The sequence below is a fragment of the Leptosomus discolor genome, chromosome 14 (assembly GCF_034619465.1).
Source record: "Leptosomus discolor isolate bLepDis1 chromosome 14, bLepDis1.hap2, whole genome shotgun sequence".
Lineage (NCBI taxonomy): Eukaryota > Metazoa > Chordata > Aves > Leptosomiformes > Leptosomidae > Leptosomus > Leptosomus discolor.
The window spans coordinates 17,000,424-17,024,596 of NC_141404.1; the positions used below are offsets into that span (position 1 = coordinate 17,000,424).

General features: G+C 53.1%; 1 protein-coding gene across 1 annotated transcript in view; it reads left to right on the forward strand.

Moving 5' to 3' along the window:
- CAPN15 (calpain 15) overlaps positions 1–24,173 on the forward strand; it is a 41,973-nt gene that overhangs the window by 8,310 nt on the left and 9,490 nt on the right. Inside the window, exon 2 of the mRNA XM_086472994.1 lies at positions 20,752–22,249. Coding sequence (XP_086329120.1) covers positions 20,752–22,249 — 1,498 coding nt within the window. The remainder of the gene's footprint in view (positions 1–20,751; positions 22,250–24,173) is intronic.

Consider the following 24,173-nt stretch of genomic DNA (forward strand, 5'->3'; position numbering starts at 1 on the left):
ATGCCCTTCAGGTTGTCCTTGAGGAGTGTGTGTGCTGAGGTTACCCAAGAGCTGTTTGTGAGAGTGTGTGTGACTTGAAGGGGTTCAGGAGCTTGAAATGAGAGCAGGGGCTGCCCTCCTTGGTAGGAAGCTCTGTGCCCTGCTGCAGGGAAGGGATGTTGAGCTGTTAGAGGAGCCCCGGCATGGCCCTTGCTGGATTCCTGCGATGGCAGGGTGCTTCTTTGTGGCACGTGGACACGTGAGGGTTAATTATACATGTTCAGGCTAGGAGTATCCTCTAGATTCCAGCTGTCAAAGCACTAACTTAAGTATATGTCATCTTTACGAGACAGTAAAGAGTGCTACGGTCTGAATTACCGAGTCCAGAGGCCTCCAGGGTACAGTATAACTTGCAGGGGCTTCCCTGGTAATTACTACCTGTGCGAGGAGTCGGCCAGATCTGCTGGCTCAGGCAGTAGCTCTAGACCATGGGGCATGAATGGAAAGAGCAGGCTGGGGTGCTGGGTGATCGTGTCGCTCAGCCTGCCCCAGCACAGCGTTGTTCTGCTCTGCTCCTGGCCCTTCCAACTCCACATAACCCACCCAATCCTCCTCACTGTCTTCGAGAAGCCAGAGAAACCCAAGAGCCACTGTTTCCTAAGTGCACAGCGATGCCAAACTGAATCTGAAGCCAAGCGTGGGTTCCTGCGTTGAACCTTTGATGGCGTGGTGGGAACGTGGTGGGCTTCTGACGTGGTGCAATGCTCTTGTGTCCTCCTGGAGCTCCTTGGTTTGCCAGTGGTGTCCTGGTGGGTGGTCTCCTGTGACACGGCAGCCGCCCTGGGTGGCCTTGAAGCACTGTTGACTGCCACATTTCACTTGGTGCCAGTGGAGCAGGAAGGTGCAGGGGAGGGTTTTAGGCTGGTGGGGAACACAACATGCTGGAGTAACCCATCCTGCCGTTTGCACTGGATGCTGTGCCACAGAGGGCACAGGTCCAGGTCTGCTCTGCACGTCCAGGGGGATTCAGCACTCTGGTACTGAAGACTGGCCCAGGGCTTTCCTAGAAGTCATCAGTGCAAGGAAATGATAACAGCAAGTAGACTGTGCAAGAGGAGGCATTCACAGCTGAACCACAGTAAGATCAGCGTGTTTTATCCCACTGAGCTTCTTGGAAACTGTTGATAATTGTCCTCTCTGAAGTTCAGGCACATGAGAAAGTGACCTTTATAGGTCAGCTGCCAATGCACAAACAGATCCATTGCTGCTGGTGGGCAGCCTGTGCACAGGATCCCATCTTCTCCCGTCTCCCTTGCAAGAAGGAACTGGACTCGGTTGCTGGCTGGAACACCACAAGAAGGTATTTGTGCAGCAAAGCTTGAGGGCTCACCGAAGCCTGTATGATCAGTGTTGGACTGACATTTTGGCCTCTCGTTAAATTGCCCTGTGGTGTAATGAGGTGTGAATCCATGAGGCTGGCCTGGCTCTTTCTGTAGAGAGCAGGGATGCTCAGGTGGTGAAAGGCCAAAGTCTCCTTGGATGTCATTGTGAATTTCCTCCATGGTTTCAGCAGTACGGAACAGAGCATCTGGCTCAGGGCGGGGTGAGTTTCCCTGATGTCGAGAGGAAACTGTTCTGTTAAAGTTCACTGAAGAAGTTTTCAGTTTGGTTTTTCTGAAGGTCATGTGTCAGCATCCAGCCTTGCAGAGCAGAGCCAGGATTCCTTGAGCGCTGCAAGGCGCTCTGACATTTCCTTGGCTTCTTCTCAGAGGAGGGGTCAGTGGGAGTCTCAGTGGGGGAATCATGAAGCTCTTTGCACGTGCAAGGATATTGATCCATGACTTCAGCCTTTTTCCTGCAGGTCTGGTGTGCAGAGCTGGCAAGCTCCTGGAGGTGTAGGGGGTCATTTAGCTCGCCTCATACCTGCTGAGGTCGGAATGGTATTAACCAGTGCTGGAGTGAGAAGGTAGAAGGCAAGGGGTGAAATTTGGGGTGGGGATGTCCCTTCTCCAGTCCTCTGGAGCCTTGGTGGGTGCAGTGTGCAAGTCCTGCAAGCAGCCACCAGCCTGCAGATGCCCTGGACCGTTCATGCCATCCTCTGCTTTCTGTATTTATTGAACCTGACGCTTCAGCTGCTGTGGGGATGGACAGATTTCTATTAACCATACCCTGTGTGTGCCCCACTGTGAAGTGAGCCCAGGTATTAGCATTGCAAGGACTGAAGGCTGGAGCACAGCAGCTGGAAATGCAGGGTGATTTATTCGATGGAGATGAGAGATGGGAGCAGACAGCTTTGGAGCTGCATTGCAGCTCCTGATCCATTTTCCCCTCCCCACTCTTTCGTTCTCTTTTTCTCTTCCCTTACCACTCTTCCAATTTTATTTTAACAGCACTACAAATTGCAGCATAAATCTTAGCTGAGCAGCGATTCAGGTTGGTGGCCACCAGTAAATCTCCTCTTCCGGCCTCCCCATATGAGAAGGAAGTTGCACTGGGAGTAAGGGGCTGAGTCCTGAGTGTGCCTGGTTTACAGTCCCATCAGGTTTTCTTGGTTCTTTCCTGTGACGGGCCCATAGCATGTTTAGCCTTAGTCCCACATCTCTCTAGTCCTAGGAAACAGGAAAATTCTTCTTCCACTCTAGCCTCCAGCGCTAAGACCTCGTGTGGTGGAAGGTGGTGTGGATCGGCCTCAAACCTGGGATGGGAGGGATGCTGGCATAAGTTGTAAATGCCGTTGTTCAGGTGTGTGACATCTGAAGTTGTTCCTTGTTCTGAAAGATAGTAGAAGGTGGTCTTCATCTGGGCAAGTGGACCTGTGCTTCAAAACTGCCCTGCACACGCAGGTGCTTTTGTTTTCTGATGCAAAATGCATGTATCCTCCACAGGCTGTGCGGGGAAGAATGGCAGAAAATAGCACTGTGTGGTGCACGAAGGGCAAAACCTTGGCCATGTAGTTCATGCAAGGGATCTGTCTACACAGTCCCACACCAGGAGCCTTTTGTCCTGGCAGACATGTTAACCAGATGCCTGTCCTGTCTCCTTGGATGTGTGCTCCCCCTGTGGTTGTACCCTACTCCCCACCATGCTTGAGCTTGACCACCTGGCCTTGAGGTTGGGTATTATGAGACAAGAATGAAAGTACAGACCATGCCTTTGTCTTAGCCGCCTCTTGGCTGTCTGTGAAGCTTCAAAGGCATTTTCCGTGTTGGGTTTTTAAAACACAGGGCAAGCATTGAAAGGCGCAAGGATAGGTCTGCCTGATGTCAACAGGACTTGCTTTTTCTGTGCTGTACCGTGAGAACACCAAGGTGCAAAAGGGGAAGGCATCTGCTGCAGAAGTGTGTGAGGCAGCAGTGAGATTCTGAGGGTTTGGAGTAGCTGGGATGTTTGTAGAGGAGAAGCACAGGGCCAGCAGTCCCTGCGGTGTCTAGGTGCAGGGCTCTGACTCCAGATGGCCACCTCGCCCTTGGCCTGCTCTGTTCTCCAGGGACCGCAGGCTCTTTTGAGGTAGACCACAGACCCTCGCTTACAAAGAAGTTCCTTAATTGGCTTAAAGACAGAGAAATGAAAACAACAGGTAGAGCTTCCTCTTCATCCAGCTTGCTTTCCTCTGCAGGGGTTGCTTTTGAAGTGACTGTACAAACATACCTCCGGTGTGGGTAGCTAAATGGGGGAATCAAATGTCCTCTGGTCCCGAGAGTCCTCCTCCTTGCTGAAGCTGTCCCAGCTCCTCAGATTAATGAGTTCAGTTTCTTGCTCCTTTCCTTGCCTCCTCCCCTCCCTGCTGAGAGCAGGTAAGTCTTCATTGTAAAACGTCACTGTAGAAATCAGCCCCGTTGGTGCTTGCTTCCCTTCCCACTTTCTCAGATTTGTTGCGCTGAAGGGCTCCTTATCTTTCTGTGCCCCTGCACTTACACCTTCTGTCAAAGAGCAGCCCGTGCTCTGCTTCTCCAGAGCCCGTTTCAAACGGGACCTGGAGAGAGGTGATCAAGGCTTATTCGAAGGATCGCCATGCCCAGGTGTCTCAGCTCCTCCAGTGGTACCATGGCCGCTGCTTCTGCAGCTGGGATGAAGGACACATCGGCAGGTTTCTGGGACAGCTTTCGCTGTTGGGATCCTTTCCTTCCCCAAGAGAAGCTGGGCTGCTGTGTTGCAGACAATCTTTTTTCAGCTGGGCTAACCCAACTCGTGCACAGAGCCTGCTGTGACATGTTAGGGAAACTGGGGTGATGGAGACCCTCTCTGTAAGCCCTGTAGCACATACCCCTGAGGGGCTTGCCCGGTAGCAGGGGGCATGGAGCTCGCTGCCTGCCTGCCTCTGTCCTTGCATGCAGGCAGTGCCAGGCATGTTGAATCTGTCCTTAGCCAGGGCACCCCTGGTTGTAGAGGGGTAGGGACAGCTTGATTCAGCACGAATACGCCGCTTCAAAGGGCTGTGCGTAGCTGCTTCAGCTCCTGGTTCGGTCCTGTTTAACCTGATCTTTGGCTCTGGCCTCATCCTGGAGATTGGACCTTCATCCTCTTCAGGGGATGGCAGCTGTTCTGCAGAGGGAACAGGAGTTCCCGTGATCTCCTAGGCTAGTGAGAATATCCTCACTAGCACTGAAGGGCCTAGTGTGATGTAGGTGAGGAGCTAAATACTCATTTGCAGCCCTTGGTCTGATGTTTGCAGACAGAGGTGGTTCTCTGCTCCTCTGTGGCCAGGCACTGGTGTCTGTGTGCTCAGAGATCCTGGTAGCTCTCTGAATCCCAGGCTCGAATGCATGTTTTTTTCTCTTAAGATTCCCCCCACATACACACACAAGCCCTTTAATAGCTGTAACAAACCATATGCCCCTGTTATTTACATAGAATAAATAAAGTTGGAAAAGCCTCCCAGGAGCATCTGGAACTTCACCACCTGTGGAAAATCGGCCGTTAAAGGAGCTGTGTATGTAGTGGAGAGTGGGGAGAAGAGCCCATAAAGACAGTGTCAGCGGAAAAAGAGGAGTGTCTGAAAGTCTTTCATCTTCCCATTGGCAGCATTCAGATGTGACTCCAGCTGCTTTCTATTCTGGGATGCAGGCAAGTGTGTGCTCCCACACTTGGTTATTACTGCTTGCACAGAGCAGGTCTGGATTGACCCAAGGGTTTGGAAATCATTGTGCTAGTGAGTAGGAATAATTCAGAGGACGGTGAAGGAGCATTGCCAAGACTTGAGAAATTAATGTTTGGTTTCTGGACTCGTAGACTTAGTGGTTGGGCAGGACGTGTGGTCTGTTGGTGCCTGGGTTGCTGTCTTGATAACAGGTCCCATGGAAGGAGATCCAAGGCTGTCCAAAGCACCGCTGTCTGCTGCAGGCACAGGGCTGCACAGATACATGTGTAGAAGTGTGTACAGCTGTGAAGTCTTAGTTTTTTGAGGTGCTGATGGTGTTTCGTAGGCTGTAGTGGGAAAGTCATTCCCAGTTCTGTCCAGAACCTCTCCAGCTGCTTTGTGGAAGGAGGGACTCTGGCAGCCAGGCAGGCGTTGCAAGCTAAGGAGGACACAGCCCTATCTGTGCATTCACTGGAGACCGAAGGGACATGAGAATTACATTGCTTCAAGAGGGGGCTTCTGTGCTGCTGCCTGTTCTCTCTTGGCTAATCCAGACATGTAGCATCCCAGATCCTTCTTGTTCCTACAAGTTAAGAGCTTTTATTTCCTGGCCTGCTGGACTGTTAACACTCTACAGCCAACTTGAACTTCACTTCCAAGCTCAAGATGCAGATACGGACATCCCACCTGTGCCACATTGCGGGATGCTCCTTAACACTGCATCTCATCCCACAGGCGTTTGTGCCCAAACGTTCAACCCCTTTCGAGGCTGAAGGGTTGAGACATGAACCCTCTAGAGAGGGGTATGCTGAGAGGTGCTGCGGTGTGTGTGAGGTGCCGTGTTGAGTCCCTGCTGCTGGCTGGCTGCCCTGGGTGTGGAGGACAAGCAGCGATGGCTGGCTAGCACACATGGCGCTTGCCTTGCCACCGGGATCCCAGGTGGGTCGGCAGATATCTTTTGCAGCCTGGTTCTTCTGAGTTGCTGATCATCTCCCTCCGTGAGTGATGCATATATCACTTGACTGCCGGTACCCTCCCCTCTCTGCTCCGGCACGTAAGCCTCTGTGTGGTACACCAGCTTTGACAGAAAAGGCCAACCCTGCTGCAGGCTTTCACCGTTTGTCAGAATAAATTGCTTCTTCCTCCTATTGCGTGGAGGAGATGCTGGTTCATTTGCCCTGAGTCTGAGCAGCACCTGAGGCGGCTTCTCCCCCCCTTGTTCTTGCTCCCCCCGCGCCTGCAAGGAGAGCAGAGCCTGCTGGCTGCAGCATGGCAACAGGCTCCCAAAACCACAGCTGATGCAGCAACCCATGTAGTGCAGTCTTGCCTTCATCTGCTTGACCTGACATAACCTGGGAAGGGGAACAGAGCTGGAGAAGGTGCGGATGATCCAGGAGCAGGAAAGGCTGGAGCCATCTGTGAGGGTGGTGGGGTTTACTGCTCTTCAAAGCCTCTGCTCTCCACGTTGGCCCAGCCAGCCAAGCTGACCAAGCAAGCCCTCGGCCCTGCTTCGCTCCAGGTCAGTAAAGCGTGGATGGACGTGGCTCCAGTGCAGCAGGCTGCACCAAGCCTTTGTGCATGTTTTTTCCAGCACCTGGCAGTGAACACGAATGCGCTTGAAAGTTGTGCGTGGAGCCAAGGACTCTGTGGAAAGAGCGAGTGTGTGCATGTGTGCAAACTCCAATACCCAGTTCATCTAGGACATTGCCCTGGGTTTCTGCTCTGTGCATTGAGATCCTCCTCTGGGAGCGGTGTTCTTTGGAGGGGGTGGCAGATGAGGTTCCTGAAGTAGAAGAGAGGACATTCAGGTTTGCCCTCTGCCTTCTGACCTCCTGTCACCAACGGAGCTGCTCAAGCATGTCGAGAGACAGCAGGGCTTGCTAGTTGGTGGCGTTGGCTCTGGGAGGAACCTCCATCCTTGCCTTTCCCCTCGCTGCCAGATGACATTTGTAGTGTAGCTGCAGTGGCTTGATTAGCGTGCCCTGGTCTGACCATAGGCTGAACCCCAGGGATGTCGGGAGCTGCCAGAGTTCCTCTCTCTTCCTCTATCCCTTGGCAATCTTTCTTTCTTTCTGCAGATCAGTGCAAAGCTTGTTGGCTGGGTTATTAAGCGTGAGCTGCTTTCCTGAGGCACAGGACTGGCTTAGTTTTTTATTAAGGCCTGTTAATCATCCTGAAGAGAGCCTGACAGCCGCTGGCGATGGACCACAGTGCCCTGCTGCCTTCTGCCTCGCCGGGAGGTGGGAGGTCCTGCTGTGGTTCCCTGAGCATGGCTGGCAGCTGCAGGAAGGGCTCTGCATGGTCTGGCGTGGGACAGTGCCGCTGCAGGGCTTGGCAGCCTGGGCTTGGGCCCTGAGAAGTTTCCTCGTTCGCAGGAAGAGCGCCCGGCAGCAGTTCTGCCAGGAGGTAGGATGGTGGCCAAGTTAAAGGCCCAGAAGAGGGGGAGGTGGCTGGGGGCTCTGCTTCCCCCCTGTGCCAGGCTACAGCCCTGCTTTCCTTAGTCTCAGACCTCAGGAAACACGAGTCTCTCTCTCCTTCCATCCCAAATAGTACCAAGCTCTTCATTACCCTTGTTTTTTTCTTAATTGCACCTTGGAGCTATGCCTTAATTTATTTTTTCAGAGAGAATTTAGGGAAAAAGAGGCTTGTCTTTCAAGCAAATAGCGGCCTGCCCCATGCAGATGATTACAGGCAGGGCTGGGAACTGGCGAAACAAAAGCAGAGAGGGACTCAGCAGAGTCCTCCCACCTTCTTCCCCGTGGTTGTGCCTGCATTGCAATAGCCCCTGCCACCCCGCAACCCCCGCAGGGCCACACAGCCCTCTCTATGCTTGCGTGGCATCCTCCCACAGCAGTACTTTGCCTTTCAGGCCTCAAAGGCAGCAGATAGCTTTGAATTTCCTTTTCATCCTGGGAAGAAGGGATTTAATTTACTCTCTGAAAGTACAGAGTGGTGTTTTGGCACTGAGCTGGTGGTGCTGGCTGTGAGAGTGAGGTGGGGGTGTGGAGTTGCTCACGGAGCATCACCTGCAGCTCCTCAATCCTGTCCCGTGCCATGCTGTCCAGACAGGAGACATCCTAAGAGATGTCCTCTAGTCCATTCCCTACCTCATTTCATCTGAAATCCTTCCACTTTGAGCTCTTCTGGCCATCCCTCCCACTTTTCCTGACCCAACCATCATAGGTAATCAGTGATACGAAGCTGTCCCCATCCCATTGTCTCTGGGCAGGCACTACGCGGGCAGGCAGACATTCCAGTGGTCAGTCCACAGGTGTGTGGATAGCACATGTACCCCCTGGGCTAGCACATGTACCCCCTGGGCTTGGTGAGGAGGGTTGATGACAGGGCCTGGGGCAGAGCTGTCCCAGCAGTTCTGCAATGGAGACGGTTAAGAGGCAGTAAGAGAGGAGGGAGCTCAGAGGAAGACCCCTCGACCATTGGATCTGAGGGAGTGGAACACATCCTTGATGGAGCAAAAAAAAAAAAAGGACATCTCTGTTTGGTATGTCAGCCTCATTTAGGTCTCAGTGATACATTGAAGACAACAAAGTTCTTCCTCTCTGGGCAAAAGCCATGGTGAAGGGGGTGTTCCATGGCCTCCTGGATGCCAGTTATTGGCTCCTGTTAATGTTCTGAGAGAAGCAATAATCCTATGCTGCTCTTCCCTGGGATCTTCTCCTTGTTCGTTGCTGTTACCTACTTTTGTGTCCTTTTTAAAGGGCATAATTTCTGTTGGCTTTTTAAATTAAAACCTGCCATGATTTGAAATGAATTGGTGTAATAGTAGTAGTAAAGAGCATCATCTTCCCATCTGTTCCTCCCCAGTATCTTCCAGGTCCTCTGGCATATTGGTCATAAATCCTCTCCCTGTTGTTCTTGATAGCCCCTGATTTCTATACATCTTGTGCTAGCCTAACTTCAGCGGAGGTTTGGAGGTGTGTGCTCCTGGTGGGAGTGGCACCTATGTGATGTGTCCTGCTCACATGTCAGTGTTAAACTGCTCACCAGTTTGTCCAGCTCAGCAGGGAGCCCTCCTGACTGCAAAAGGAGAGGCTGCCTCTGGGGTGTGATTTGGCTTCATATTGCTCTAGGTGTGTTTGTCCTCGGGTTCTTGCGGGCACAGGAAGCCATTGGGTCCTCCTGGTACTGCCCACCCTCTTCCTGGCACACCTTGGGGTTTCAAGGACATTGCTTCATGGAGGGATTGTGCTGCAGCTCACCCCAGAGGATTTGGTGTCTCATGGGTCCCTGCTGGGTGAGTGATAGGATCGCTGGTATTCCATCAGTCCTCGATGTCCTGATGTCGCCAGGGCCGTGTTTGCTCTTTCATAATCTCCTCTGCCGTGTTCAAAGGGCCAGTGTTTTTTGGGCTGAGAGTCGAGGCTGAACGCTGCAGCTAGGTCAGCAGGCATCACTTCTCTTCTGCCAGATCTGAACCTCTTTGGCCTTTGACCGAGGCCTGTCTTGCTGCCTGGCAGTTGAACTACTCTCTCCTCACCCTGATTCACCTTTTTCCAGTTCATCTGTTTTACTGACCAGGGAAGATATCTGCCAGGATTGACCCTTCATAGACTCTTGAGAAGTTTTCCAAGCTGCCTCAAGGCAGGGAAGGATTTATGGGGCAGTCAGGGAATGATTAAGTAAGTTTTTGGAGCCCTTGCCCTTCCTTCAAAGTCTTCCTTCCTAACCAAGGGGATCATTTCAGGGTTGGAATTTTTTTTGTTCTTTTCTGCAGAAGCGTTCAGGCTTCTCCACATGTGAGTAATGGTGAAATCCCTCCTGCTGGGGCCGTTGAAGTGAAACCACAATGCACAGTTGTATAAACCTGTTCTCAACATCAGTGAACGAGTGGGGCTCCGGGGCTCCTGCCGATGTGCGTGCACAGCAAGGAGCACCCCTGGCACCGGCATTTTGAGTCTTGTCCCTGACTGCCGGGGTGTGGGATCAGCCCTCTTCCTCGGTGGCTAATGTTGAGTTTTTGTCTTATCACCTCGGTGTGGAGAGTCAAAGGTCCAGGAGGTTTGTTTGGTGTTCATGGGCATTGCTGGATTCTGGCTGGAGATCGCTCTGGGACTTGGATCTGCAGCAAGTCGTTCTCATGAAAACTTCACAGGAAAATGTAATTCCCAAATTCCCTTTTGCTGCTTCCAGAAGAACTTTTCCCTGGTGTTGCTTAAAAGATGAGTCCGAAGGGCCAAAAGCTGAGTTACGGTAGCTCTCATAATCCTTGTGTCCCCATAACGTTGGCAAGACCCTCATCCTGTTTGGGTTGTGGATCAAGTCTTGCAGTTTTTCAGCGTGGAGGCCACTGTTTGATGGCCGGGTGTGAAAGTCTGAGGTTTTCTGAGCCTTTCTATACAGGCCACCTTGCAAACAGGTAATTGTGTTATTCAGTGGCATGTCTGTAAGGTGCATTATCCTGGTCTGTGGGATTGATTCCAATGGGATCTGAATCTTCCTCCATTTCAGGTGCTCGTGAATTTTGCTGGACAACTTTATTTTACGTGGGAAACTTTCTGGGACACTGCTCAAACAGAGGTGGAATGTAATAATAAAAAACATGCAAGATAGCTGAACCAATTTTTACCAGGCTTTCTAAAGAACAAATCCACTGTTCTCTAAATGCCTTCTTGCTCCAAGTGTGCAAGAAGCCTAAGCTACGAGTATCGAAAATAACCTGTGTCTGTGAGTCTTCTAGGGGTTCAGGCCTTTCTGGTCTGTTGGTTTTTTTAACAAAACCAATTAAATTCTTGAATTTTTGTGTTGTGTTTGCTGGAGGACAGTGGGCCTTTTCCCCCTGAAAATGCAGCTTTTGTGGAAGCTGCAGGCACACTGAGCCACTCCCGAATGTTTTAGCAGAACCACGATATCTGCAGCGATCCTTTGCACTTTCAACACCCAAATTATACCAATTTCATGCAACTGTGACAAAACCCTATAAAACTGGCGTACCTCCTTCATGTATTTGTTCTTAAATGTATTCAAATATCCACTGTGTGTGGATTTTAGTCAAAGTCAGTGTTGTGTAGTCGAAGTAAGGCAAGATATAGGTTGAGGCTGTTCAGTTCATCACCACCTTGAGCCAAATCAATGTATTAAGACATTATCAAACCTATTTCAGTGTATACATAGTATGGTGCTGGCCTGAGTTAATGACACAGACTTTCCTCACTTAGTATAATACTTGGGTGCAATTGGAGCTTGATACTGTTTGCTCTTAATTTCCCCAGATACCCAAAAGACGTGGGGAATTAGGTACAGAAAAGGTAAATGGAGTGGTTGAGTTCAGGAATGATGGCAGCAGTAGCGCTGTGCTAAATTGGTTTCTTTGAAGTGAACTGTGATTGCAACTGCAGAAATTTCCCATGCTGGCATGCAGGGAGGCAAGATGAGGTTATTAATTATAACAACAGGCTGGAATTGATCTTAATGAGAAACAGGGTATCTTGAGAGGAGCTGAGGCTGTGCTGGTGGCTGTCCCCAGGGCTGGGGCTCCAGAGAGACCTTCCCAGGTTGTTCTCCTACCAGCCTTGCTGCAGCAAAGCCTGTCCTGTGATGATTCTGGGTGACTGAGGGCCAGTGTAGCACATTCTCCGTGCCTCCATCCTGAGTGTTGAAGTGTTCACATTGCTGTTGGCCATCTCATCTGGGCCCTGCATCCCAACAACCTTGGACAGGCACAGAGGTGCTTCTGTAGGGTGAGACCTGGTCCCTCATCAAAAGCTGGAATCCAGAGCTTGCAAAACCTCATGACATTTGAGCAAATGAGCAAAGCTAGAACTTGGACTTTGCTGGGCTTGTTAAAATACTCAAGTCTGCCTCTTCCTTTTGTATCCCCAGGGATTATTCTTGTTGTCCTGGCAAAGATTTGGGTAACCTGTTCATTAGCAAAGGAGCCCTTGAGAACGGTCTTGTCTCAGCGTGCCTATACTGCACAGCGCTCTGCCAGCCAAACTGGTTTTCTTCTGAAAACTAGTATCTTACAACACCGAAGCAATTAAGGTATCTTAAAGGCTAACGATGCACGTCCTTTTTTTCTCCCAAGGCAAGCCTTCCAGATTCTGATTCTGCTTTGATGACTACATGGAGAATGATAAAAGTCTCTTGTCTTCAGTCCCTCAGTTTAGGATAACGCTGCCTGTATATCCTTAGCCTTGGACAAAAGCTAGTGTGAGGCCTGCTCCTTCCAGACGTCTGTCACTTTGCATCCTTGCAGTGGCATTGGGCCTGCATCTCCAGTGACCACATATTCAGATGGGCAGAACCCTTCGAAGACTCTGCTCCTTCTCTCTTTCCTGGGCCAAACCCAGCCAGGGATTTCAGCCATGAAGAGGACTCTCCAAGTGATGATGGTCTCCTCAACTTCCTTCTTTCATCAAAGCTAGACTTTGATGCATGTTACAGGAGCTTTCAGGGTGCTCCTGTCCCAGCTATGTCTCTGCCCTCCTCCCATTTCCCACCCCACTCTTGACAGGTTCCTTGGGGCCTCTTCATGGCCAGCAAAGGGTAGAGGAGCATGTTCTGTGTCCCACTTGCATCCTTTGCAAGCAGTTGTACTTACAGGGCATTGCCTTGGAAGTCCTTTCTTCCCTGCCCTACAGCAAAATGTCCCCTCTTACCCTTGACATCTGTCTTTCTTAAGTCAGGCAAGCCCTGTTTTCGGGGAGGTCACAACAAAGTAAATTGCAGGGAAAGCTGTAGTTTGAGAACATGTTCTGTGGTTTTGTTGGCTGCCACAAAAATATACTGCTGAATGAACTCCATACATATGGGGCCAGTGTTTTTTCTCTCAGACTTCTCATTAGCAGAGTTCAGTTTTCCCCTGGGAACTTCTCATTAAAGCTCACAGCCTCTTTTCTCCCTGGCCGGCGGAGCACATCTGAGCTGGCAGAGCACTTTGTGAGCTACGTCCAGTGTGGGAAAGTAGGAGATAAATAGAAACTGTGCAAGAACCCTCCTGAGGTTTGCTGCAACGGGACCAAGAAATTCCCAGGAACTGGAGTGTGTCATCAGCTTGGAAAACTCTTCCTGTCTAATCAAGCTTCTTGGCACCTTCTGGGGTGTGTCCATGGTGTTGATGGGTCTTTAATGGCCCCATTCACCCTCGAGCTCAGCCTTGCAGGGTCTCCTGCTGCAGAATTAGATTTATTTGTTTCCCTCCCTTCTGCTTTGATGAATGATTCTGCTCTGCCACTGTTCCTTTATTAAACAGAACGAATGCAGTTGTCCTGCTTCAATTCATTGCAAGTTATTACCAGTGGAAAATGCAACTCCAGAGAGTGGAGTAGAGGGGCAAATTAGGCATTTTCTGCATAACTGTAGTCCAGCCCCAGTGAATGGTCAGAAGCACTGATACTGTGCTGGGCTGGGGGGAGGTAACCTCCAGAAAGAAGGGGTGTCCTGGCCAGAAGAGAGTGGAACAGGCTGGTCCCTCAGCTGTTTTTCCTTCCCCTATCTAAGCTGTCTTTCTGGGAACCAGTTGACAGTTTGTCCTGGATTGACTCTAAAGAGGGAGAGCAGATATAAATATGTGATAAAGCTCTGGAGCACTGACAAATTAATATTTCAGGATCAAGAAGTCTTTATTTCATCAGCTGCTTCAAGGAAAGGAGGAATTTGTGTAGTTGTAGCCATTGTGGTTCCCTTCCACCAGACTGAAGGAACAAAGGGAAAAGTGCAGCCAGGAGCTAAGACCAAGTCCTGGTTGAAGGAGCTGGTATGAGATGGAGGCTGCATGAAGGTGGTGGTGTCCTTTTTGGAGTTGTTTTTTCTTTCCTCTTCTGGTGTTGGTGTGCTTATTAGATCCCAGTGCTGCTTCATACAAGGGGCTGCAGGTCCTGGATGCTACAGACCAGGTCTGCTGGGAGGCCAACCTCTGTCCTGGGCTGGACAGCTGCTTGCGGTGGTGATGCCAGGGACCACACGAGGTGTCAGACGTGGTGGCAAAGTCAAGGTGTTCTAGCAAGAGTTTCTTAAAAATACAGTTTTGGCCCTTTGTAGTCACCAGAAGGCTGAACTGTTGGTGCTTCTGAAGTTGGCAGGTTGCTGCTACGGTGAAGCTGTGTTTTGTAGCAGCTTTCCAACCAGAGCTCCCTTAGCACTTTCTCAGCTCCCCTGGGGAGGATGCAAGCCACCAGCCCCGTCCTGCAGGGTTGCTCAGACCCGTGCAGTACCAAACACTTCCCCAGCACTGTGCGAGGGGAGCAGGAGTGCAGCCCAGAAAGGTGTAGTAGTGAGATGGCTACTACTGGTTCAGCGGAGGTGCACTGAGATGGCCAGGGTGCTGGAGCGTGTGTTCTGCAAGGAGGGGATGAGGGAGCTGAGCTTGTTCAGGCTGGAGAAGAGGAGACTTCCAAGGAGGTCTACCAATACCTACAGGGACATCACTCAGAAGACAGAGCCGGGCTTTTCACAGCAGTGTGTGATGGGAGGACAGGAAACAACAGCTTGGAGCAGGAGTTTGGACTGGAGACCCCCCAAGAACTCTTCTGACCTGAGTTATCCTGAGATCCTCTGTGCTTGCTCTTGTGCAAGTGGGGTGCTGCTTTCTCTCACACGTAGAGAGAAAAGGCAAGGGCCCCTGTTTTGTGGGCACATTTGTGCCATGGCAGTGGGCCTGCCTGGCACTGCCTGACTTGGTGGCTTCGATGCGATCCTCCAAGAGAGCATGGGTGTGTGTAGGGGAGGTTTTCTTAGCTGTCTCTGCCCTTGCTCAGTAGAATAACTGTGCTGGGGCAAAGTGCGAGAAGAGGGCAAAGGGACAGGTCCGTTCTGGTGCTTTATTTTTGCCTGTGCCTCTCGGAGATGGGGTGAAGGTCACTGGTATTGAAGCCTGTTTCATTTTCTTGTCTCACTTAGGAGGAGTGGGGGAGGCAGGATTTGAAAATACTTATGCAACCTGCCCTGTTTGTATGATGCTAGCACAGAGCTGGTGCCACTTACTTCTGTGGCCTCGGGGGTTTAGAAGTGTGAATCAGAGACTTTTTCTCCACTGATGCTCCTACAGAAATTTGTAAAAAATGGAAAGTCCCGGTTCGTAGTGTTTCTGTGTTGCTCTGCCAGTATATCTGCTGCAGCCTTCCCCTGGTCCAGCCTACCTGGCTCTGCAAGAGTGAGTCAGCTCAGACAACAGCATCTCCTTGCCTGGGCTTCAGGACGTGCGGGCCATGATCCCAACCCACGTGCCCTTCGAACTGCCAGAGCGATGCTGCATGGTCCCTGACCTCCTGCCCCGCCGCCTTGCCCAGGCACAGGTGTCTCCTGCTCTGGCTGGCTCTGGAGATGTGGTAGGTCTGCGCGGGAGACGGCTCAGTGTCCTCTCTTAGGTCAGAGCCCGCTGTGCTGTGGAAAGCAGAGGTTAAATTGAAAAAAGCTGGATGGGGAGGAAGGGAAGTGATTTGCAGCTCACAGAAAACTGAGGCAGGATTTTGTTTGGGGGTTTTTTGTCATTTTTCTTCCACAAAGTTCTAGTGCTTTTTCTTGTGTTTGTCAAACAAGAGGCTTTTGCTACAGCGTGTTCTGTTTCAGAGAACTTGGGGTTTGTATGTTACTGACTAGAACAATTGATTTTTATTTATTTGTTTATTTACTGTGGGAGAGAACTGAAGAGTAAGTTTTAAGGCATTAGTTGTTCTAGAGGAGTTTTATTTAGAGAAACAGCCTGATTCTGTTGCCGTGTGCAATTGGTACAAGCTTGTATAATCCTGTTGCCAGGGTGGGCTCTGCAGTGGAGCCCTGAGATCTCTCGCTCCAGTGCCCAGGTCACCTCGAGCCATTTGCTCTGGCAGTCCAAGGTGCTTCTGTCCAGGGCTGGTTGCCATCTCTTGCCCTGGAGCTCAGCTGCACATCAGACAGGCTTGGCACACCACCAGCTCCTTGCCGGCAGGAAAAACACAAATTGCAGGGTTTTGGGCACTTCCCGGTCTCGTACCCTGCCCTGTTCCTTCCTTTCTTGCCCTGCTCTGGGGATGCTCCAGAAAAGCCTTTGGTCCCAGATGGCAGCCAAAGGTGGTGGAGACCCCTGGCTTGTTCGGTGGCTGAGTAGGAGCCAGGGTTCTGTAGCAACAGGACACGCAAGCTCAGCAGAGACTCCTAAACTCACGGCTCAGCAGAGCCCTAGGAGGGAGGCATCGCTATCTCAAGGTGGGTTTGGAAGGTGACCAGCTGGTTCCTTCTTAATCCCTTCCCTGTCTTGTCCTGACAATTCTGCCCAGCTTCAGTGAGAGGGAAGTTCGTGCACATCAGAGGGAAGCAAAGGGCAAGTGACGTCCCTGTAGTGACTCTTCCTTCCCTCCTGATGACAGCCTTCCCCCACCAGCTCTGTGGTCTCAGAAGCGGTGTCCAGAGGGAATCAGCCACACATCCTTCAGGCAGCTTTGCTGCCAGGTCCTGCCTGCGAAGGCTGCCTAGGCATCCCAGCCAGCATCCCTCTCTAGAGGCTGTCACCTTGGCGGTGGGCTGTCTTTGGCACTCCGAACTCCGCAAGGCAGAGCGAGCATCGAGGTTCCCTGGGACCTGACCAGCAGCTGAAAGCCGGTTGACGACCTTCTATATTATTTTTTAAGTATCTAATTACACCGCTGCGATTGCCAAGGTAGGTACAGTCCTGCCAACATGGTGATGTCTCCTGCCAGCTGACGTGCACCCTGTCTTGGCTGGGTATAACTGCTGTGGTGGGAAGCACGGCCATGTGGGGCCAGCCCCGTCGGTGCTGCTGGAGGTGCGGGGCTGTGTGGCTGTTGCCCTCTCCTTGCTGTGTGCACCCAACAAGAGCCTCCAGCAGATCCCTGCTGCCAGCCCAACGGGCTGCTGAGATCTTGCATCATCGTGCTCCCTGCAAAGTGGCCCCTTCCCAGGAAGAGCCCTTCTGTGGGCGGATGACTTTGCTAGGTTGCTGTGGAGCGGCTGCTTTTGAGAGGAGCTCCTCTCCTGCACAGGCGCCTGGGAAGGTGGCAGGCGATGTTTATCTCAGTTGCGTTTTATGGGGCTGTAGAGCATGTGTGTTATCATGCAGCAGATGGGCCTGGTGAATAGATGGTGGAGACAACTGTATTTCCTCACGCAGGCTTGTTGCCTGCTGGGAAAGGAGCCAGCCAGGCTTTGTAGGGAGAAGTGCAGAGCTTGGACTGGCTGTGGTTGGGTTTCTCCTTCAGCCAGTTCATTTTGGAGAGGTGGGTGTTGGTGTGGGACAGAGGGTGCTGCTACGACCCACCATGTCCTGATAGGGCTTGTACCGTGTAAGGATGGACCAAGGACCAGCGTTCAGTGCTGCCCTTCCAGCCTTGTGCCCTCTGTGATCTTTGGCCCCTTAATTTAAGGCTGGTGCTCCAAGCAGGGACTTGAATTGTCCGTCAGTCCTTGGCAGGAGTCTGGTGGGAGCAGGCTGCAGTCTAGCACACTGCCAGTTGTCAAGACTGGGGAACCGGTGGCTTGTGGGGAGCGGCTGAAGATCCGTGTCCCATGTCCTCTCCTATTTCTGTGCATCTCCCACTAGCTTTCAGGGAACGCTGTGTGGCTGCTGGGCACCACAAGCTGTCGTGGGGAGAAGCAGGCAGGGGAGTCTCCTGCCAGAGCTTGCCACACTGGTGTCCCTGCCACTGCAAGGGGAGTCACAGACCTTTGAGGGAAGAGCTGATGGCCTTTCTGGGAGGCTCTTTGGTTTTCCTGAGTGCTGTCAGTGGAGGAAGTCGAGTAGGTGGAAATCCCAGCAGAAAGCAGGGTGGTGTCCCTGGAACGGACAGTTTTGGGGCCCAACTCCTGTGGCATGCGGGAGAGAAGGTGATCAGGAGGGGGACAGTGTGGCCAGGGGGCATCACAGCTCCCCAGGGCCAGCCAGTATTGGAGCTTGGAGGAGAGCACTGCAGTGTCCTGGCTTCCACCTCCCTTCTTGCTGCCTGGAGCTTGGATCTCCTGGGCAAGTGAAACAATGCTTAATTCCCCGAGCCCACAGCTTGTTGCTGATGCTGCATCAAAGCAGGTCTGGTGATGCAGCTCATCCCACTGTCCCCTCGTGTGGTACTTGTCTTGGAGGTTGTCCTGGTTTTTCCCTTCTCTCGATTGGCATGGGAAGGGACAAGGTGGTTTCTTTCCCTGGTCCCGTGGTCGCATGGCTAAAAGCCTTTGCCTGCTGGGTAGGACCATGGGTGCGAGAGTGATGTGTGCAGCAGGAAGGTTGGTGGCTGGAGGGTCCTGATCTGCAGTAAGCAGTGTGGCATCTGCATTTAGAGGTGGATTTTTTGGAGCCAGTGCTCTCCAGCATGGTGTACAGTGGGTGACAGCATGGGATGCTGCAGGAGGATGCACGTGGATGGCACAGGTTGCCGATGCCTGTGGTTTGGTGAACCTCATCCAGTAAGAGGAATGGATGTGACAGGATCACGGTGCCCTTCATGGCCCTGTTTGCTTCCCTGCCTCTGCTGGAGCCAGGCACATGGTCCTTCCCTTTCTCTGTTTGAGGAATGATCTCCCTTTCAGACGGCTGTGGGCATGGTGCTGCCATGGGGGAGAGGACTAGACAGTGGCTCGCAGCTTGTGGACTTCAGGCAGAAAAAAATCAATGTTTATATTTCTCTTAGCTGAGAAATGCTCCTTAAATAACTCTGGTAAATAAATACCTTGTGAAGTTCAAACTGTGAAGGCATGGTATATGAACCAAAATGAATTTTCAAGCGCTCTCTTGAGTTTGGGCTTTATTTAGAGAAACATTTGATTTAAGAAGGGAGTTGAAGAACGTATCTGATCTCTTTGTGAGGGGCGAGCTGCTCTTTCAATGGCTGTGGAGCATGGTCTGTAAATGTGGTTGGATTGCTGCTGCTGGAGTATTCCCAGGAGAGTTTCTCATGTACCAGCCAAATGGAGGGTCACTCTTCTCCTCGCCAGGGTGGTTCTTGCTGCATTCTCTGTCTCCTCAAGACCCTGCTGCTGCAATGCAGTCTGCTCAGCCACCTTGGGAAGCTGGTGGTGCAGGTGCTGCTGCTTGGGATGCTGGAGACCAGCCAGGACCTGATTCCCTCCGTGGACTGCCCTGGCATCTCATAGCTTCTGCGCCTGCCCTCTATGGCATAAAACATCGTATTTCCCCTCTTCATTCCAGACAGTGTTGTGGTTGAACTTGGTTGCTGAAGGGACACTAGAGAGGGAGCCAGTGGTGAGCCCACTGGGGTGCAACTTCCATGATTTAGGCTGCTCATTCCCTGGAATTTGCTGTTCCCAGGAAGAGCTGAGGGCATGGGGTGAACTCAGAGGCTTCTCCACCAGAGCTGGCCCTACCTGGGGTCTCAGGCAAGCAGGGCAGGGTGGGAGGGGTTGGAAGGGCACCAGCTCAGCTGGAGAGAGGTGCAGCTGACCTGGAGCTTGGTTCAAGGTTGGGACTTTAGACTTGGCCACATTAGCTGAGAGCAGGGGTGCACAGAGGCAGGGCTCTGGACTCGTTCTGCACATTTACCTGAAAGAGAACTGGTTTGTCCTTGTGTGAAGGAGGAGGAGGAAGCAGAAAGCTCTGTTTTGGCCCCACCTTTGCTTGAAGCTCCAGGAAATGACCCCAAGCAGGGGACAAAGGCCACCATGCAGGGCTGGGATTCCTTCTGCCGTTTGTCAGCATGCGTGCAAGCGTGGCATCGCCTTCCTGAAAGCACCAGGAGGGCTGCGGTGAGGGAAAGCTGCTCCCTGCAAGCCCAGAGGTTGCCGTGGCCCATAGAGGTGGTGCTGCTGCTGAGCTTCGCTTTCTGAAAATTGAACCTGCCTAGAAAACGTTACTACGCCTTTCTGCCCTGGAACGAGGTAGCTCTGGTGTGTGTTGGACCCATTCCCCCATCAGGGTTTCGGGTGGTCCCAGGCAGCACTGGAGGTTGAGGCCGAGGGCTGGTGCTGACGGCAGAGCTCTGTGGCCTCTCCACTTCCCAGGTAAGCGGGGCAGAAGCTGGAGCTGGCACACGGTGTCCCCCAAAGCCTGCTGATCAGAAATGCCTTGCCTCTGCCAGAGGTTGGGGAGAGTCAAGAGCTGCTGCTGAGCTCAGAAGCTGCTGGTGAGCTGTCCCAGCACCAGCTCGCCACAACCCACCTCGGCTCTGGCACGGAGCTACTGCTAGCAGGCTGGGCAGGCCGGGCTTCTGGCCCTGAAGGCTATAGCCAGGTAAAAGCACCACTGTACACCACAACCTGCTTTTCTATGCTTGGTGGGGTCTGGTGTGGGATAACCCAGTTATCCCAGTGTGGATAAGTGGTGTGCCCATGGTGGTGAGCCAGAAGGAGAGGAGAGAGACAGGAACAGAAAGTGAAACAGAAGTGAGCTGGAGTGACAGCGAGGGAGGAAAGAATTGACCCCGGGAACAGCCAGAAGGCAGAGCCGGGTGTCAGCTCCTCCAGAGTTACAAACAAGCTGCAGATGTACAAAATTGTTAAGGCTGGGTGCAGAGACGGTGTGCTTGCTCATTGGGGCTCATCCCTGCCACGAGAGAGGGGTCGGCAGGGTTGCAGGGCTGTTCCTTGTGCCCTTCCTGAAGCATTTCGAGTGGAAGCCAGTGCATTGCCATGCACTTGGAGAAATGTTTTGTCAGTGCCAGAGGAACAAGTGACTGGAGAGCAATGACTGGACTGATGGTTGTCCCCTTCCTGGAAGCAAGGTCCTGACTGTGCCAGCCCAGGAAATGCGTGATACGGGTGGCCTTAGCCTCACACTGTTGTCTTCTTTCTTCCAGCCACTCCCACTCTCCTGGCTCCATGGCTGCTGTCCGCGAGTGGTCCTGCACCCGCTGCACCTTTCTGAACCCCGTTGGCCAGCGGCAGTGCTCCATATGCGAAGCCCCTCGCCAGAAGCCTGACCTCAACCACATCCTGCGGCTCAGCGTGGAGGAACAGAAATGGGCTTGTGCCCGCTGCACCTTCAGGAATTTTCTGGGCAAGGAAACCTGTGAGGTATGTGGCTTCACCCCAGAGCCAGGGCCCAGCGGCTCCCCCTTGCCTGTCATCAATGGCATCTTGCCCAAGCCGGCTGTGCTTGTGGAGCCCAAGGGCACGTCCAAGGAGGAGGCCACCAAGGCAGAAAGCAGCAGCGAGGACTCGGAGGGGAAGAGCCCCGATGAAGCGGAGCTGGAGAGTGGCTGGGCTTGCCAGCGCTGCACGCTGCACAACACGCCGGTGGCCAACTCCTGCTCTGCCTGTGGTGGCCCACGCAAGCTCTCCCTGCCCAAGATCCCGCCAGAGGCGCTGGTCGTCCCTGAAGTCATCACCCCTGCTGGATTTCACATGGCCCCCTCTACCCCGCAGCCTTTAGTCTCTGCAGAGATCTCTGATGGTGACGCGGTGGCCACTCAGGGCCCAGTGGCTATGGAACAAGAGGCACAGAAGATACCAGCCTTCAGCCCCTTCTCTCCAGGACTCCAAAACAACCCTGTGCCCCGAAGCCGTCGGGAGGTGCCTCCCCAGTTGCAGGTGCCGGGCCCTGAAGCCTCCCAGCCCATGGCTCAGAGCGCAGCGGGGCAGAAGGGCTCTCCGCAGGGTCAGGCCAGGGCTGCCCCAGCCGCCCGCTTCCAGGAGCTGCTGTCCAACAAGCGGCTGAGCGTGCTGGAGGAGGAGATGGAGGTCAGCCCGTCCCACTGGAAGTGCAGCTCCTGCTCCCTGCTTAACTCTGCTGGGGCCAGCAAATGCGAGGCTTGCAGCACCCAGAAAGGCAGCGACACCATCAATCTGGTGGGGGACTCGGTGAGATTCACCCCGTGCAGCCCCTCCAGCCCTGACTTCACCACCTGGTCCTGTTCCAAGTGTACCCTCAAGAATCCCACCCTGGCCCAGAAGTGCAAAGCCTGTGGCTCCTCCAAGCTGCATGGCTTCCAGGAGCACGGGACGCAGGGCGAGCTGTCCCCCCGCTGCCCCGACTGCGGGGCTTGCGACAAGGGCGGCTGCTCCTCCTGCAGCGGCAGGGCCCCCTCCGCCCGCAAGGTTGCCCGCCTCTTCCCATCCCAGCTTCCCACTGGGCAGGAGAGGCCAGGCCAGTGGGCTTGTCCCGCTTGCACCTTGCTCAACGAGCTGAAGGCCAAGCACTGCGTGGCCTGCCATACCCCACAGCAGTACGTGGCCCAGCGCAAGGGCCTCAAGCCCCTGAAGAGGCGGGAGAGCATGCACGTGGAGAAGAGGCGGCAGACGGACGAGGGAGAGGCCAAAGCCCTGTGGGAAAACATCGTGACCTTCTGCCGGGAGGTGAGTGCTTGCTAAACTAGTCTTGCTCCTGGCTTTGCTTGGAGGGGGCCCCCTTCCTGCCTCCCCCGTGGGCCCAGGGCACAGCTTGGCACAGGCAAGCTGCCTTCTGGATCTTGGGTCCCAGAGAAGATCTTCACCTGCAACAGCTGGATGCTGGTTGTTAACACTGAAATGTGACATTTTAAGCCCGTGCAAGATAATCTCTGGGGTGAAGGCCACCCATACAGTTCACTTCTGGTCCAAGGGGAAGTCTGAGTGTTAACTCTGAAACCTAGTGATCTTTTAAATCGGTGAGAGAGAACATCTGGGTTGAAGGGGACGTTCTTAGCTGGTCAGTACAGCTCCTTCCCTGTCCAAGGGCGGGGAAGGCTGGGAAAGAGTGTGTCCAGGTTTGCTGGTGGCACCGCTGTCTGTGGGCAGCAGCTGCAGCCTGTGTGGGTGCAGGAAAGCTGGGGATGCAGCAGGCAGAGGCTCAGGGGATTGGCAGGAGTTGCCAGCAACCGCAAGTGTTCAAGAACCGTGAGCTGGGCCTTGGCGTTCTTGGTTTTGGTGTTTGTGAATGCAGAGCTGCGGCTGCAAATGGCTCACCCCTGTTTTGGGAAGGCCAGCTGAGGTTTGGCTGCACCCTGCCTCCAGGTGAGGGTCTCAGGAGGCCACGCTAGCACCCTCCCCTCCCACTGTGAAGTATCTGGCTCAATCTATTGGGTTCCAGTCTCAAACACGGCTCTTGATGGCCCCATTTTTTTCCCTGAGTGGCATAAGATGCTCCTGTGAATGCTGCTCTTTCTCTGCCCTCCTTCTGGGGGATGCCTCCAGCTCTTCTGGACCAGATGGAAAGGGAGTTGCAGTCCCATTTTGACGTACAGACAAGGCTTTTTCTGCCTGGGCCGAGGAGCGTGTCCATGCCTGTGCCTCAGCTGCACAGACTGGGGACCGCAGAGATGTTTGGCTCGGGAGGGAAGCTGTTGAGAATGATCCTGGTTTGGGGTTATGGATTTTTTTAATTGCTAGGTGTTCATCCTGACAGACACGGGTGTCTTCAGAGCAGAGACACCCTGATTCTGCTTATCCCCCTCTTTTAAGCAAGCGAACAGCCTCTTTCATAGGCAGGGAACATCTGTTACAGCCAGTGGAATCAGGCCTGAAGGATGAATTATGAGAGATGGCCAAGTGGAATTAGCAGGTTGCTGCTGCCAAGAAGGGGGGGTCTGCCTTGCCCCATCCAGCACAGCTCTCAGTTGGAGCCTTGGCTGAGCCCGTTCAGCTTGCTAAGCCAGCGTTGGCCACCTCCTGAAAATCCCCTTAAAACTAAATCACTGCTGTGTTCTGACACTGTTTGTGGCAAGTCAAGGGCTCTGCAGGTCTGCGGGAAGGTCTGGCGGTGGTGGTGGGGCAGTGCTGCTCCCATACTCGTGCTGGCTCTGCTCTCGGTGTGCCTGCGGCCTCCCACCAGCGCTCCTGTTCACGCTGGCGTGTAAGGCAGCCTCCAAGCTTCCTTCTGCCTGCGGTGTTTCACAGGCTGTTCAGTCTTCCCCTGGAGGAGAGTGTCAGGGTGGCCAAGTTCTCCTCTGCCTGTTGTCCCCTGCCCCAAGTTGTGTGGAGCAGCCCGGCTCGCTGCACTGCTCCCTGCAAGGACTTCTGCTTGAGCTCCTGCCATGGGCTCTCCCTCCTCTGCTGCTCCAGGGGTGCCTTTTCCAACACTTCTCAGTGCATGGCCCCCACTTTTAGCTTTACCCTTTCTCTTCCATCTGGGAGGAGAGCAGAGCTGACCTCTTCCACTAGCTCCCTCTGCTCCAGGCATCTGCTTCCCTGTCTTGTGCTGTCCTCTCTCTTGCTTATCCTGCTGTCTCACACTTCTTCTCTGATTAATCATCCTTCCCCCGTTCTGAATAACAACACGCATCAGCCTGTTCTGCAGAGCTAG